General features: G+C 34.0%; 1 protein-coding gene across 24 annotated transcripts in view; it reads left to right on the forward strand.

The window, feature by feature from the left end:
- The window catches only part of RIMS2 (regulating synaptic membrane exocytosis 2), a gene marked incomplete at both ends in the record, with an annotated part of 450,969 nt that overhangs the window by 266,229 nt on the left and 167,571 nt on the right, over positions 1 to 17,169 (forward strand). For 21 of the 24 annotated variants that reach the window (XM_082292399.1, XM_082292403.1, XM_082292398.1 and 18 more), the window contains one exon: positions 10,724 to 10,792. In XM_082292399.1, the coding sequence (XP_082148525.1) occupies positions 10,724 to 10,792 (69 nt within the window). Of the gene's footprint in view, positions 1 to 4,349; positions 4,377 to 10,723; positions 10,793 to 17,169 lie in introns of all 24 variants that reach the window. The other 3 variants (XM_082292380.1, XM_082292391.1, XM_082292397.1) reach the window with 1 other exon arrangement.

The following is a 17,169-nucleotide window of genomic DNA, read 5'->3' on the forward strand; positions in this document are numbered from 1 at the left end:
TTTTCTAATGTGAAATGCGGGGTAACAAGTAGGCCTATTTTACTTATTGTGCTCAGCTTTTGAAGTGAATTTTTAAAATTGCTTCATTTTCTCTAACATTTACCATAAAATCAGCCATGCACCAAGAATTCCAGAAAACATTAACTAGAATTACAGCCAAACTTCTAATATTGCCTCTGAAAAAAGATTGTAACCAGAAAATTAAAAATAATTTTAGAGAATATTTAGGAATTCCCTAAATATTCAGGGAATATATTTGACCTATTGTTGGTTGGTTATTTTTCCATCTCACATTAGCTAAGTATCTTATTAGAGCATACATACAAAACTGAATGTGCTTTGGATGCTGTGTTCTTAGGTGTTAGGATCACTGGTGTGGAAGTTATTGTTAGTATTTCTATTTGTTGAGAACTGATACAGAAATCAAGCAAGGTTTATACCACGAGATTGCATATCAAAAATTACTTCATATCCATGAGCCCAGAGTATGGAGATAGAAATAAAATTGGCTATGAGGCATTCTTATTCCAACTTTTACAGTTATATCCGTGTAATGTGAGCATTTGTGCAGTGTGAGCTGGTATTGTTGAACTGAGAAAGAAGATGGGGTTATTGTTTATTTTGGAGAACAACAATTTTTTTAGTTTTATGTTGACACTGAATTTGTTTTAGAAGTAGGTTTTGTTTCACTCCAAGTGTTTTAAGACTTTCCCAATTAGCTAGGATTGAAAAGCAACTGACACTGGTTTTCTAGATCAGATTCTCAGCTTTAAAAATAAGCTGTCTAAATTACTGATCTGCAGCCCACAGAGAGTGCAATGTACAGTGTAGGTAACAGCTACAAATGAGAAGAAATGTGAATATAACAGTAAACCCAGACGTTTTCAGGCCTCTTGTTGCAGCATAGGTCTGTACAGCAGCTGAAGGAGGGTTTTCAAATACCATGAGAATTCACAATATGGTATGAAAAACAAAAGTTTTATATTTTGGGCATCCTCAGTAAGGGAAAAGTAATTCATCTATGGGAGATAAACTCTGCTGAGAACAAGATCAAAAATATTTTAGAAATTACAGTGTTTGAAAATCAACATGTAGAAGTCCAAAACGGTGTATTTTTTTCAGATCTGAAGACCAGAAAAATCAATCAAAATGAAAATAAATGTAAATAATCAGACTTTGAAGTACTTTTCTTTTAAAGGGAATTTGACTTTCATTACTTTTAGAATTAAATTCATCAATGACTCCATTCACTGAGTTTCATGATTCTCCAGGCACATAAAAAATCTGGAGGGAGAGAAATTACAGTAATGAGTATTTAAACTCTGGGGATAAAATTTGAGTATAGTTATGTTCTAAAAAATCTGCATATAGTGTGCAGAAAGCTATATATAAAATTTGTTTTTCAAATTCTATTCATTTTTTTGGATGGGAATTAAGAAAATCTATAATGCATAAACAAAGTGTTTTGGGTAGCATGAAAAGTCTTGTCATTTTTCAGCTTTGTACTTTGTACATTTTTCCATCAGACTCTATTTTCTGGGGCAACGATGAGACCTTAACATGATTAAAATTTTTAAATCTGACTAGAAAAAACAAAAATTAAAAAATAAAGAATCTGATTACTTATTAATTTTTGAAAAGCATTTCTAGATGGACTTCTCACTGCTGGGTGATGAGAACTTTTTTTTTGAATGTTCATCAGATCAAGGAGGAATGTCATAACTGTTAATTTAATCCTTCTATTGCATTATTTAAATGGTAAGGTTGTCAAGTCTATATTGTAGAATACCAAGATATACATTTCATAGTACCAAAATCATTAATGTTTAACAATAATTAATTACAAATGTATCTGAATCTTTAACCTGTGAAATATGAGCCCCTGTGAAATGATGGCAAATCTTCTTCTGCTGAAAGTTATTTACTTCCTTGGAGCTCTGTAGAGGCTCATTTTACTGCAGGATCAGGATCTTGCTGTCTCAGCAATTTCCTTTTAGTTTGTTGTGAGTGTGGTTAAGTCAGCACGATAATTTTCAATGGATGTCACTGAACCTTACTTGAGGAAATTATAATAATGCTGTTCACGAGTAGGTAAGTGAATTGTACTTAATGGAAACATGCATCAGTGACTTTTTTCCAAATTATAATATGGAGCATTTTATGGTCAGTGTCACAGGCCATGATTAATTTATTATAAGAATTTTACCCTAGAGAGCAAGAATGACAGTTATTTTTCTCTTTCATGCTTCTTCCTTAGTTTTTCTCTTTCTTTTAATGGAGCACAGGCCTTGGGCATGTTATCTTTGTTTGCATGCATTGATATTTTGTTCACAGAATATGGACATATATATACCAGTATTGTATTTATTGTACACCTATTATTTATTTATTATATTTCATTGTACATCTATGGTTTATTAAATACTTTAATTAAAAGGTATTTAACATGATACAGGGATGTCTAAAAAGGCCTTAAACTATCAAAATATTTTTCTTTTTCTAAAAGAAAACTCATTTAGGATAAATGAAAGAAACTAATTTAGGATATTAATTTATTAAATTGTAATTAAACTACAAAAATACTTAAAAACCTATTTGAAGCCGTTTAAGGGAATTACATAGTTCCTCTGGTTACTTACTTGATACAATCAGGTTATTATATTGCTCTTCTGTTGTGTAATGAAGTTTTCAGATGGTTTTATTACTGTTCTGACTTCTTCCTTTCTGTGCATATAGAAACCAACATTGCTTTCTTAGTCCTCAATCCCATTATAATCTCACTAGTTTTATATTCTTGTGCTCTTCAAGAAGCTCTACCCTTTTAAAGATCTATTCAGCAGTTAAATTCAGAAACCCCATAATTTTTAACTATATGAATAATTTCTAGACTGTGTTAATTGATTTTTTTTGTGGGCATTTGGCATGCTTCCACCTTCGATGTTTGGGTTACATCTGATGTTGTCAGGATAAACTAGGCAAAGTCTCTAAACTCCATTTTTCATAATTTTGTAGGCAAATAGTTGTCATTTTTAAATGAAATTCATAACCAGAAAAGATTACTACTAAGGAATACAAATATTAGAGAAGTTACACAATAAATCACATATAAAAGGTTGTAAATGATGCTGAAAAAACCCCCTATCATTCACTTTGAAATTATATTGCCTAATGGAATTCTGGGTCTGGGATATAAAAATGTGTTACATTTATCAAGAAACCAAAGTTGAAAATACAGAGAGTTAGAAATCTTAAGTAGTAGATGATTTAGTGATATGATCCACATATTAAAATAGTTTTTACCTGGATGTCAGAAAAAATGTGACTTGCCAGAAGGTACTTAGTCATCCAGTGAATCCATTAACAGCACCATTTGGGAAGAAATTGAAATTTTAATTTTTTCTCTAACACTGTCATATCATATAATCTGAGGTGCATCATTTACTTACAGACTGTCATTCTTTTCTATTTAATATGATGTCTGTGAGCTTTTCAACTATAAGGAATAAAAATATTCATAAAATCTTGCTTATGACAAGGTATTATTAATGTTATTCTGGCTTCCTGGCTTCTTTGTATTATGACATCTTATGGAAATAATATTTTCAAAATCTGCAAATGCCATTAACTCTTCATGTTTCCAGAATTGTCCAGATATTCACATACTATTATTTTGTTCAGTTTAGAAAAATTGGTATGATTGTATGGAAAGCTAAAATACATAAACCAGTCAGACTTAAGGAATGCAAACAATAATTCAGGTATTGCAAGTATTTAATCATTGAGCTCATATTAGGATTCTTGAATTTGCTGGTAACAGTGTGTAGTTAAGATTCTCATGTATGTACATATTTACCAAACCAAGACCTAGCTGGAGGGAGAACACTGAATGACGTATCACTTCTGAGTCTGTTAAATTTAAAGTAGGATTCAAAAGTACATCTTGGGAAAGTTCTGCTAATGCTGCAGTGTCAACAGAAGCGTGCAATATTTTTAAGGGTAGCAGCTCATATTGTATGCCTAGTTAAATATACATTTTGCCCTAAAAAGTTAAACACTTCTAATAAAAGTGTGCAACTGTATGTCAGAATTGGAAATTACTGAAATTGCTCTTCTGGATCTCTGTGGCTATTGTGTATAAATGTTGATCCAAAAGTGATTGGCATTTTTGTGGTTTAATTTCTCTTAGCTGCTTGAGTTTTCTTATTTTGAAGGAGCGTGGCCCACAGTATCAAATTCTTCCATCTGTGGCAGCAATTATAACAAAGTTTAAGGTTCTAATCATCCCTGTTACATGTGTTGATTCATGTATTTTTCCCTGACACTACTTCATTTCAATATTTGTTTTCCAGATAAAGGCTTATATTCATATAATTCAGGTAAATTTTCAGCATGCCAGAAATGCATTTTGCTTCCATATACGTGCAAAATTTAATTTGATATTTTATTGGTGTGCTTTTGCTACCTATTGTGCAGATGCTAAATTGCATAACAGTTCTTTGGCTTTTCTTGTCTGCTTTTCAGTAATAAGTCTTTTGTTGGCTTTCTTTCTCTATTCTTGACATCTCAATATTGATATTGGAGCAATATTGTAACACCATACTTGCTTTGCTTGCCTTTATTTTAGGTAGAGCTATGGTAGGAAAACTGTAGTGAGCTTTATTAACTATACTACGAAAATGCTGTTTTGCTTAAACTGTATTAAAAGGAATACTATTATATTACAGCTGTTTGAGAACTAGTGTAAGTATGGTTAGAATACAGACATGGGGTAAGTGAAGTACTGGCAAAATCAGTATTTACACTGATATGCATTTTTACAGTTTCTTGATTTAAATCCCCCATTACAAATCCAGCTATATCTGAGGAATTTGTCTTAATTAAATATAAGTAAACTAATAACATACAGTTTTACGAACTTAAATTTTGTAGAGCATTTCATTTGGGACTTTCTGCAGTTTCTGCAGTTTTAATTATTGGAATCTCTTTGAGAATTGGTTCAACTAATGATCTTTTAGTTACATTTAAAAAACGAAACACGCATTGTTATGGAAATAGATCCATACCACGGTGGAGAGAAACAAAACCCCGATAGAGCAGAGCTTTCTTGAGAGTAGTACTAATAAAATCCAGTTTCCATTGCATCTCATGTCAGTCTCCCGTATTTCTTCTACTCCTGTTTTATGATATCGTTGCATGGGGAGAGACCAAGTTTGGTGTGGCATCTCTGGACTTGCAGACATTTGGATTAGACACAAATTTTAGCTTGATAAAGTTTCTTTTTGACTAAGGACTTCCATGTTGTATCTCTCTCTTCTATCTCTCTCTTCTATCCTATTCTAACCATTTTCAAAGATCTGTAGGAACTTAATAGAATTTGATATTTATACTCCTCTGTCAGTGTAGGTGAAATGGGTCAAAAACCTCTAAAATCCCACTATTATGTGCAGGATGATAAAGTGACGGATTGACGTGGAGACAGCAGGACTGCATGAGAAATTAGCTCACACTAAGAACCCTTGGGCACAGGCTGGATGAATATCAGAGAGCAAATTCTTCAAACAGTTGTTATGAGACTGTTTTGGGGTTGCTTATATGTCGGCTTTGAACATAGAAGAAATACAGGCAATGCTAAGTGACTTTAAGTGGTTGTGAAGGCCTTCTGTGAGCTCCAGGGAAGGAACTACAAGCATGCTTCACTACCCTTTGTTCCCCCAAGGAGTCCACAAAACCTTGTAAAAGCTTCCTGCATTGTAAGAGACAGGACTGGGAGCTTGGTCTCCTTTCTTTTTCTTTTTTTTTTTTTCTCCACAAGTAAAGCACAGAATTCCTGAGCCATAAATTTGGCACTTCCTTCTGTATTTAGGCTGACTCACACTAATTTTATTTCTCATTCTATCCCCTGTCCTAGTTCATTTTAATAACTGTGTTGGTTGGTCATATGGGCTTTAGTAGAGCTGTGAACCTCTGTGTTAGTCTTCTCTTGAGGTCCATCAGAAATTTCTGTGGAGAATATATGAAGCACAGAAGATGAAGATGAAAATGGAAATGTTTTTATACTAAAAAACTACTGTATTATAAATTCCCTTTCTGCCTAATAGAAAGTAGAAATGCAAATAGTAAAAAATTAAATAGAAAGTACTTGCTAAATGGAACTCAAAAATAATGGTCCTAATGGTTTTTAAGTGATGGGGTTTTTCCCCAGCCCTGCAATGGAAGCTACATGGCAAGTGCTGTGAACTTCCAGCTCTGCTGTGTACATGTTCTCTCAGAGTTGCTGTGCTGGCTGCTCAGTGTTGTGCTGAGCAGCACTGCAGGGAAAGAGCAGAGAGGTGTGGAAGGGCAGGAGGATGCTAAACATTCTCAATTTCTGATGGGGAGGTTTTTCACTCTCCCCTGAAAAGTTTTATTGATAGTTTAAGGCTATTAAACCCAAACTTGCTAAAGGGAATAGGAATATATATTTTGATTTCACTGGGGCTGGGGTTATGCTGAATTAAGGCATTTTTATGAGGGTTACTGTAGCATGGGGTCTATTTTGCCTTCAGTCCATAACTGTAATAATTGTTAATCTGGGTGGAAGGGATTTGACAGTCTGTATTTACCGTCTGTTACTGCTCAGCTATCAGACAAAAGGGGAATACTACCTCCAATAAAATTTTATAAATAAACCACATACTAGTGGAATGGCATCAAAGAAAAGGTTAGCCACAGGCAAACCATTGGCACCAATGCATTCATTTAATGTATCCAGAGTCCTGGAATATAATATTTTTACTGAATTCTGAATTTATGTAAAAATGAATTTAAACTCCTTGCTCTTGATTTTAGGACCATATTTTATAATGTATATGTCAAACCATTTAAGATATTCACTGAATAATAAATAACAGTTTCATTCACAATATTAATTTTCAATAATTTGTGAGAGGCTTCAATGTCACATTTCCCAGATAAAATATGAATTGCTCTCCCTGTTTTGTGTAATCAGTGGTCCAAATTACTCAATGAAGTAGTATTTTTCAAAGACATGGCTGAGGTAGGACAGATGCCTAAATATTCACATTTACATTGCCAATAGGTTAAAAAGAAAATGACAATCTAAAATTAATATACAGCAGGTAAAATTACTGTTGCAAAAATTTCAAGAAATTTTAACCTATCTGCCAGCAATTATACTGACATTTCAAATACTTGGTTCAATTAAAGATTTTGACCTGTGCACTTTCTAGTTTGTTCCATTTCTAAAGTTAATGGAAGATGTTTTAAATATGTGTAATCTGATTCCTTTGCAGAAGTTACGTATTTCAGCCAGTAGTTTTTGACATTACATATTTAATTGACATGCCTTCCTTCCTTCATCCTTCCTGAAAACATTGATTGCCAAAGACAAAACCAAGTAATTAATTCTGCTTTGAATTTCTCCTGACTTATTTACCATCATTTAAATTTACATTTGTAAGGAAATGAAAATATTACTTAAACATGATTATTATTTTTCAACTGGTTTATGTCTGTTAGTTGTTAGAGCTGGCTTGAAGCAGCGTGAGGAGATAGAATAGATGATCTGAGCTGAACAAGTTTCATATCTCATCTTACAGGTCAAGCTTTCATATTTAAGGATGTCAGGTGTTACAAGAGACTCTCCTCTTTGCAGTAGCAAAGACAGTTTGAGAAATCACTGAAATCTGATCTTTCCCTTGCTTTTATTCTTTTTCTACTCCCATCCTTTGGGCAGGTCTCAGTCCTGGCCCATTCACTTTCCCTTGTCCTGACTCTTCCCTGAAGCTCAAATCTGTAGATCCTGGAAGATGATGTGGAGCTGAGATATTAAGAGATTCTGGAACAGATGGATGTGGCTTGAGAAGACAGAAAGAGAGAGAAAACCCTGTCTTTTATACTTGTGGTCTGTTGAAGCTTCTTAATCTCTTTTTTTTCTGCCAGATGTATCCTGTGACTACAAGAAGATATAATATTAGCTATACAGCTGGGAAGTCTAGAGCCCCCTGTGACAACAGCTGACTATTTTCATCCTCAAAGATGCAAATATCTTCTCCCAAATACAGAATATAATATTCTAAAAATATGTTAAAGCAGATGTACTTAGCTGTAAATATAAACATAAATAAAAAGCAACCTCAGTTGTAATTAATTAGATTCATTCATAAGAATGAATTAGTTGATGAGTAAATTACATCTATTCAAATCATAGTTGATTCAGCCTTTTTACATCTTTCATGACAAAAACCTTTCCTAGCATCCATGTGATGAGCATCAGCAAACTCAATTGCCCTCATCTTCCCATTCCCCAATCCTCTCTCTTTTAGGGCCTGAGTAACTTTATTGGGATCTCTGCACAGCAGCCACAGACCCACTACCACATCAGGGTCAGGGTCACCAAAAGACAGCATCCCACTGCTTTGCCTTTTAGATCCCAGCCAAACCCCAGCCAGCTAGTAGGGCTCTCTTGCTTAGTGTTTGGTCACAAATACTGTCTTCCTTTAATGACCTGGATTTGAATCCGTGGCTAAGGAGAATGGAGACTGATCCTTCTTGCTCACTGGCATGTATATCACTACACCAGTAGAGCGTTCTCCTGAAAATGGCAGCTGGGACAGCATCACAGGTGGAATGGATGCTTTCTTTGGGGAAAAAGAGAGACTGGGCCTTTGTAATACTATCATTAAGAAAATAATCAGAGTAGGTCAAAACTTTTTGCTTCATTTCTGCCCTCATTTTCTAGGTTTTCTGGAGTGCTAATTGTCATCAGTTGCTTGTAATTTTTGGTTTTAGAGAAAGACTTGTTATTTCTTGAATTCAAAGATACTTGTCCCCCTACCCATTGCAACATGGCTATTTCTAAAATTTTATAATAAATTGAGCTACTGTATGAGAATTGCATGACTTTCCCTGAACTAATTTTAATTTCCTGTTTCTAGGGAAAGCATAAACATTTACTGCGATTAAATAACCACAATTAAAATTCCTTTACTGAAATTGCATAATGTATTGGCAGGCTATATTGTTTTCTAAGAATTAGCACATATCATGCTTACACCATTTTTTAGTTGAATAATATTTAAACTGAGAAATTTTTATCTCAAAGAAATAGTCTACAGTCTAGCTTATAAATTCGTACAATCACATCTTAAATGCTGCAGTGACCTTTGACTTCTCATAAAAAGCACAGAAGAAATAGAAAATATACAAACAAATACGGCAGGAACAATCAGAAATGTAAAATGGTTTGTATATGTAAAGAAACCAAACAATGATATTTCAGCTCAAAAAAACCCCAAACCAAAGAGATAGCTATAGAACACAGAATGCTGATTCATGTTTCTCAGAATACAAAAGCTTGAATGGCATTGTCTAAAATAATGTAATAGAAATAAAATATAAGAAAGTTGGTTTCACACAATGCCTAATGAAACTGCAGAATTTACTGACAGCATATTACAGAGGCCTAGAGAATACTGTGACTAAAAATGAAATTGTATGAATTTGTGGAGAGTAAGTTGATTACTTATTGTAACAGGATGGCTTAGGAGAAGTCTCAGATCTTGTAAGCACACTCTTTCTGTATAAGAAGGACCTTCCACTATCCTCTGGTGGGAAGGTAAACAAATATTCAACAGTCTAAAAAATGACAGCAATTCTTATAATTCAAATAATTTCTAAAGTTTCTTTAAGTTGAAAACTTTTTATGTTTGCCAAAAACCCCTTTAGTACATGTTCTCCCAGTTTTCTGTCGGGGAAGGAGGGTAGAGATCCTTCTGTGCCAGTCACCCAGATAGAGCATTAAGACTACTTTGTCCTGGGCTTTTTCAGGTTTACTCCAAGTTTTTACTGGTATTTTTGTGTCTACATTTTTCAGAAGAAATTGTCCTGAGGCAGGAAAAAAAAAATCTTGCACGTGATTGGAGGTGTGGTGACAATTAGAGTTTCTGCCTTCTAATTACCCATTTTTAGATGGCTAAAAAATTAAAATAGACACACCATCTTGCTGAAGAACAGGGGTTTTTTTCACATTTAAAACAAGTAAATGAATAATTATCAGTCAAATGCAAGTGCTTAGCCCTGATATCAGCAATCAAATACTGTTTAAGAGATGCCACAGAAGACTGAAGCAAATTTAGGTTGAACAAAAACTGAGATATATACTTGTCCTACGTGACCTACATTTGGGCTCTAGTTGTGGAAGTGGAATCTGCTTTGCCAACTCAGCTCTAGCTATTTTGGCAGGTGTACATTTAATAGTTTACTTGTGTTTCATGGCACACTGTATGTGTGAAGATGCCTTTTCTCCTGATAATCCTTATTAACTCAAAGAAAGTACTACCTGTATTTAATATTATTGCTATTATTAACTTTTCTGTTATTTAGAGACTTTGGGGAGGGATGATACCTTGTATATGAAAACTTGGAATATGAACAGTGTGATGCCAGTTTCTATATGGAATGAATATAGATATGAAGTATATAAAAGTATTTCATAAATGAAATGTTGTGGAGATGTATTTCAGCATTTCATTTTAAAGATTTAACTAAAATAACTGGTGCACTTGTATATGTGAAATAATAGAACATGAATAATTATCTTTATATGCTGATAATAATACTTCATGGTCTAGCATGAAATCCATGCATTTATTTTGGTATTAGTGGCAGAGGGTAGTTTTAACTTACAGGAAGAAAAATGATACATGTCTTTTTTTTTTTCCAGGATCCAAAAGGATCAGTGACAGTGAAGTCTCTGATTATGACTGTGATGATGGAATTGGTGTTGTTTCAGGTACTAATGTTTACATTTACTTGTCTATGTTCAGTAGAAATATTTCTTACTTATAATTTATTATGTATTTTACAATGTTTTTCTGGTGAAAAATAAGTGGAACTTAAGTGTATATTTTTCTAAGAGACACAAAATAAATATCATGCATAATGCATATCTAACCTCAAAAATTACTATTGGGGGAAAAAATTCAGTGTGTGAATGTCCTTGTTGCTTTTATAAAATGATACAAATAGCATAAAGGTAGTGTTTTTATTAAATATCAAGAAGTCTTCATTTCATTTTTTTTGATAGACATCTGTGGTTGATATATTCTGTAAAATTTCATGATGGAATAATAACACTGCCAAAGGTCTGAAACATGAATGTTTAAGGCAGGACAGGAGATATTTTAGCAGATAATCTGTTTCACTAAGTACTGGCATTGAGACTACTTGAGATAAAAGTTGTCATGTCAAAGACTATGTTTCCTCGTCTTCCAAGAGAAAAGATAATACTAGATAAAAAATAGTCATAGCTGAAAACAATAAAATCATAACCATATGCTTTTGATGACTAAAACAGAGAACATATTTAAGATTATAGAAGCATGGATTTTTTTTAGGTTTGATCAAGTCCAACTGCTAGAGCTGCAAAGTCCACCACTAAACCTTGTCCCTGAGTTCCACAGCCACATGTCTTTTAAATACCTGCAGGAATGGTGACTCTACCCCTTCCCTGGGCAGCCTGTTCCACTGCTTGACAGCTCTTTCAGGAAGACATTCTTCCCAGTATCCATTTGATAGGAGGCAGCCATGCCACCCTTAACCAGTACTGAGGGCTACTGGTATCAGCACAGAGTGGGCTACAGGTCTCAGTGTATGTTTTGTTATCCTGCTGCAGTTCCAGGATTTTTAACACACAGAGAGTATCCTGTACTAGACAGTTTCTGGTTCTCTTGGGTCAGGCCCAGCTCAAGTGTTACATAGTGGGGTTTGGGCCTTACTCAGCAGAGGCTGAGCATATAATCTGTCTGGTCTGCACAGCAGCTGTGAGACTGTGATCTGCTCAGGTCAATCAAAGCATGTTCCTGCCACACAGCCACCCATCAGTGTATAGGGTATAGTACATTCTGCTGAAGGCTAAGGAAAGGTGTATAGGAAAAAGGAATGAGAGGAATACAGCTCAGCTTGGAAATAGAGGGGGAAAAAAAAGAGGTGACATAGGCAGTCCTGGATATTGCCAGATGGTGTGAAGCCAAGTATTGATAAATCCAAACATTTAGTGAACTATCTAATTATACATGTTTGCCTAGTTCTGTTTCAAAAACCTATTAACAGTCTGAGCTCAGATGTGTTTCTGTTTTGTCTACATAGCCATCCTTTTATTTCCAGCTATTTCATGGTTATCTCATAGACTTTGCTTAATTTTTGACCCTGGTAGGTTACTATTCCATGCCATGGGTCTTGCACTTGCTGGTTTAAGGAGATAACTTTTTCTTTTTTTTTTTAATAAACAGCATGTAAGTTTTATAAAATAGCCCTTTTTATAAACTGACAGAAAAATTTTACAGACTTCATGCTATAAGCAGAGCAAGTCATATTTGTGCTAGGGTTCCAGCAGTTGTAGCAGATAGGAAAAGAACACTAGGGCTGCAAAACCATTAAAGTTTCTGTTTTCCTTGAAACATTAATCTTCAAACAGTAACAGGCTCAGTTTTCAGATTATTACCTTAATTAGAAAGCTATTTAGGAAAACTTACAGCATTTTTATATACCCACTCCCCTGTTTACTTTACTACAGTCAGAACACAAGAAGGATATGTAGCCAGAGTGGTGTGAAGTACTGGAAGCAAAGAGGCAGTCATTCTCAGAAGTCCTTTACTCCTATTTTCTGTACTTTCAGTCTTCGGTGAGCTTTCTTTCTGTAATTAGTAGTCTCTAAGGCATTCAAATTGCCTGTCCTCCCAAAAATAGGGGCTTTTTTGTTACTGTGGGTCAGTTATATTAAACATGTATCAATCTAACTTTGGAGCTTAAAAATAAAGTTAAGAAAGAACTGGATTTGATGGATATATTTCTAAAGTGCCCAGTGTAGCATCGTTTTGAAAGTGACTTTTTTTTCCTGCCCTGGAAAAAGGTACCAGGTTTTCCAGAAATTTTTTACCAGGTGCTTGAACATCAACAGGATTCTTATGAAACACCTAGATTTACAATTTTGATTCAATAAACTTATCTTTTGACAACTTGTACCATTATGGTCTTTACAGTTCAATGAATGAATTTACTTCCCTTACCTGGGTTTCTGACATACGTTTAGTTTTTTAGGATCTGTAAGCTATTGAATTTTTGCTGAACAATTTTACACCTTAGTTGCATTTTATTTTGGCCTGCCTGTGTGGGTAGGAAAATTTGATGGTTTTTAGGTTTTGAAATATTAATTTATTGCCTTACTTTTTTTGTGCTGCTGTCACTGTGTTTGTAAGTCTTCTGGTTTAGTCTTGTCTTGTCTTATCATCCATTCTCCTTATCATTCCCTCTATCATTTAAAGTTCCTCTATTCGTTTGTAGACTCATCACAATCTTGGTTTAAATATGTTCTCTTTGCATGAAACCATTTGTCTCTGTTTGTTTTCTTTCTTTCTTACTTACCCCAGTTCTTTCATTTTGTATTTTCAAGTTTTATTTAACATGACACTTTGCTCTTCTGTCTGCTATGTAAATAGTGTATTACATGTAGTAAGCTTGCTAACATCTTTCAAGTACTCTCAGTGATTCTTTCCATAAAATTAATGCATATTCCTAGTATCACCCCTGAGAGCTGAACTCCAGAAATCTTTAAGAACAATAAAAATTATCTTTTTGCTCCTCTTCCATTTAGTTTTATTAATAACGGTTGACTGGATGTTCCCTTCCAACTCAAACCATTCTGTGATTTTATGGTCTCTAGGAAAAATTTTTCACAAAACCTATCATTCTTGTGGCTTGGATCTTAGTCTGCTTGGACAAATCTAAATAAATGTCAGTCTGTTGCTTCTGTCAGCAGGAAAGGCTTTTAAGAAAATAGCGATAAACAGATTGAAAAAATTCAATGTCTTTTTTCTGGCTACATATGTTTTCTCCAACAGCAATTGTCACATATTACATATTTAAAAAGCATTTTTTTATGAGATTCTAAAATAGCTCTCTTCAAATATAATATACATTCATCTTGGGAAACACTAGAATAGAGTCTCTATTATATTTTATCTTTGCTGGCATCTTACCAGGATAGTGGAATAAGCAGCATTAGCTGTTCTGTGTTTTTCTTTAGAATGGTTATACATAGCCCTCAAACAATTTAAAGCCTTTATTTTGCTGTCCTGAAAAATATACCTTGGCCCTCAAAGTTGTCTGTCACCAGTAGTTCTGTGTGGGAGTATATCAGCATCTACACATGCCCTTTAGAGTGCTCTTATGTGCTTTTTGATAAAAGCAATACAGTATTTTTATATTGATTTTTTTAAATGTCAGAAAAGTTTACAAAACATCATTTATATTATAACAATAAATACAACCCCGTGAAAGGCGGATTGGCTTTTTTTTTTTTCTTTCTAGTGTCCAAAGTTGAGCAGACATTACAGTTAAAAAATTCAGTGAATATGGACTGTAATTCCTAAATAGTTTTCATTACAGATACTTTATAGTATATGTAGAACCTAGGGAGTAAAAGCAGCCTACTGAGTCTGACTTTATGAACAGAGACATGTATTGTCAAGACCATTTAATCATAAAATTCTCACCTATTATTTTTGTAACACTAAAATATTAAGTAGGATATTAATGTTTAAAATTCAGTTCTGCATCAATATCTTATCTCCATTATAATGTATTATGAAACACTTGTGATCTGAGATGTGTTTCAACAGATGAATCGTGGAAGTATGTAAGGCAGTGAATTCTGCATAGACTGCATTACAAACCTCTATAGAGAAGAGCTTTTCCAAGTAAGAGAATGCAGTCTCTAGCCTTGAGAAGAAAAACATTTATAGTGATTAGTTTTTATCATTATGCAGAAGATAGCAGTATGTTTCAGGAGCAAATAAGAATACAAAGTAGATATTTATTCAGAGAATAGTTAGAGATAAGTAAATTAGGAAAAAATAGTAACAATCAATACAGAAAATATTATTGGACTTACAAAAATATTTCTGTGTTTGAAGAAGAACAAAAAGCAATTATCCATTTTTGCTTCACTTCTCAGAACACCTGAGGAATCCTTTGTTCAAAAGAATTATTTCACTGTCATGTTGCAGCCTTTGCTGCAGAGGAAATGTCTTTTTCTCAATTTGCTGATAACGTGGGCTGAATTTTTATACCTGAATCCTGTGGATGATTGCTTCTCAAAGCAGATGCAGAAAACACACTTTGGTTACAGATTGAAATCAACTGCCTATTGAAAGACATCTTACAGCATTAGCACATAGAGTGGATTACTTCTATCCCTACTAAAACACGGATTTCATTGTAGATCAACAGCTAGCCCTAAATGGGAGTCTGTAGTGACTCAAAAGCCCAATAACTTCAGACATTAACACTGACAAGCTTTTTATTTTATAGTGTGCTCATACCAAATGCCCTGGTCTAAAATGTGTTCTATCTGGCTCTCCCTTGAGTTAAAATGTCAGTCTTTGTATCACAAAAATCCCCCTCCCAAACCGAAAGTGAAATTCAACCCATGTTAAAATAATCATTATGCTGACCCCCTAGATCAATGGATCTTTAACCACTTTTCTTTCTTTTAAACAAATGATGTATATATTAATTAAAACTTTATGCCTAAAGTTCTTCACACATGATTATAATTTTTCAAGTTTTTCCTTGAATTTTTACTTTCATTTCTTAATGTATATTTTCCATTTGTACGTTTGTTCTCTTATTTGAATTTTGAATGTAATATTTTTATTGTTTAAAGAAAAAAAATATTCTTCCGTATCATTTCCTCAGCTGACAAATCATCTTTTTCTTTAAACAATGAAATTCTCTCAATGCTTTTCTTTAAACTAGTCAAAACTAGTCAAAACTTTTTAAAATATAAGCTGTATCACTCCGCTTTGAAAGTAAAGATGGAATTTGATTCAAGTTTTATTTTCAGATTATTAATAATTACCAGTCGCATTCTCTTCGAGGAAAGTTAAGCAAATATGAGCTTGGTGTGTTAGTTTATGTTCTACCATAGTCCTAGTATCTATGGAGTGACAAAGGCATTAATAGGCAGTGAAAATTGCAATGAAGTTGCATTCCTATCAGAGATGCTCTTAGTGAATACTTCTCACATAAGGGAAAGATTTGTTGGGGTGGGTTACAATTGTGGTGAAGAGCACTTCTGAAAAGGAAATGTACAAGAAAAGACTGATAAATTCCAATAAACAGTGTGAAGAGGAGGCTAATTTGGGGGACTTGCTGGACAGATGAAAATATACATGGATGAGTGCTTAACTAAGAAGAAACATCTTAATACTACCTGTGGTGGTTTGGGTTTTTCCCCAAGCTTTTCATGTCATGATGGGTATAGGAACAGCACTGAAAACTCAGCAAGCTGTAGTTTATTACTGTGTGGGAATGCTCTCCCATAAGAAAAGAATTGTCTCAAGTGTAATGGGCCCATAAATACAGTTAGTGCTGTAGAGCTAAATATACCTGTGAGGAAATGAGTTGCTATGCAGCAAGTAACCAGCTGTTCCCACTGCCATGTTTACCGATTCCTTTCACTGTACATTCCTTCTTCCCGTATTTGTAGAGTAATATTTTGATACAAAATTATTCCCCAAAGCAATGCATAATGTTTCTGCAACTTATACAGTATTCAAATATTATTAATTCAATTTATTTGATCAGTGACTGTCAGCAGTTTTTTTAGAGGACATCCAAATTCTTCAGTTAGATGTTCAAATCACCGCAGAAGCTGAGCACATTTGTATAAAATAACTGAACTCTTTCCAAAGTGCCCATGTGTGAAATCTTGGTATGTTAAGCATTTCTGGCAATTTGATTATATAATTGTTTTTAATTAGTGCTTGTTCTAAGTGCAGCCACTGTGAGTGTTAGAAAGTTAAATATCTGAAAGCTTGACGCCTCAATCAAGTACAGACGTTAAAGTGGAGAAAATGCCACTTAGCATCAGCGTCAGAAACAAGTCCATGATGTCTCCTGTGATGAACAGCCATTCTAGTACTTCCTTTTTAGAACAATTTTCATACAAAGACTTTCTTTCAAGTAAATCAAGCAGCAAGGCATCTAAATTAAAATCTTCATTAGTACACTTCAATTAATTCTTTTTAGGGCTATTTTAGTGCTGAGGATGTGAACCTAATATTTGGAAGTTTGTGATTTTCTGCAGTTTTGTTCCTGAAAGATTCA

The sequence above is a fragment of the Coloeus monedula genome (genome assembly GCF_965178545.1).
Source record: "Coloeus monedula genome assembly, chromosome: 1".
Lineage (NCBI taxonomy): Eukaryota > Metazoa > Chordata > Aves > Passeriformes > Corvidae > Coloeus > Coloeus monedula.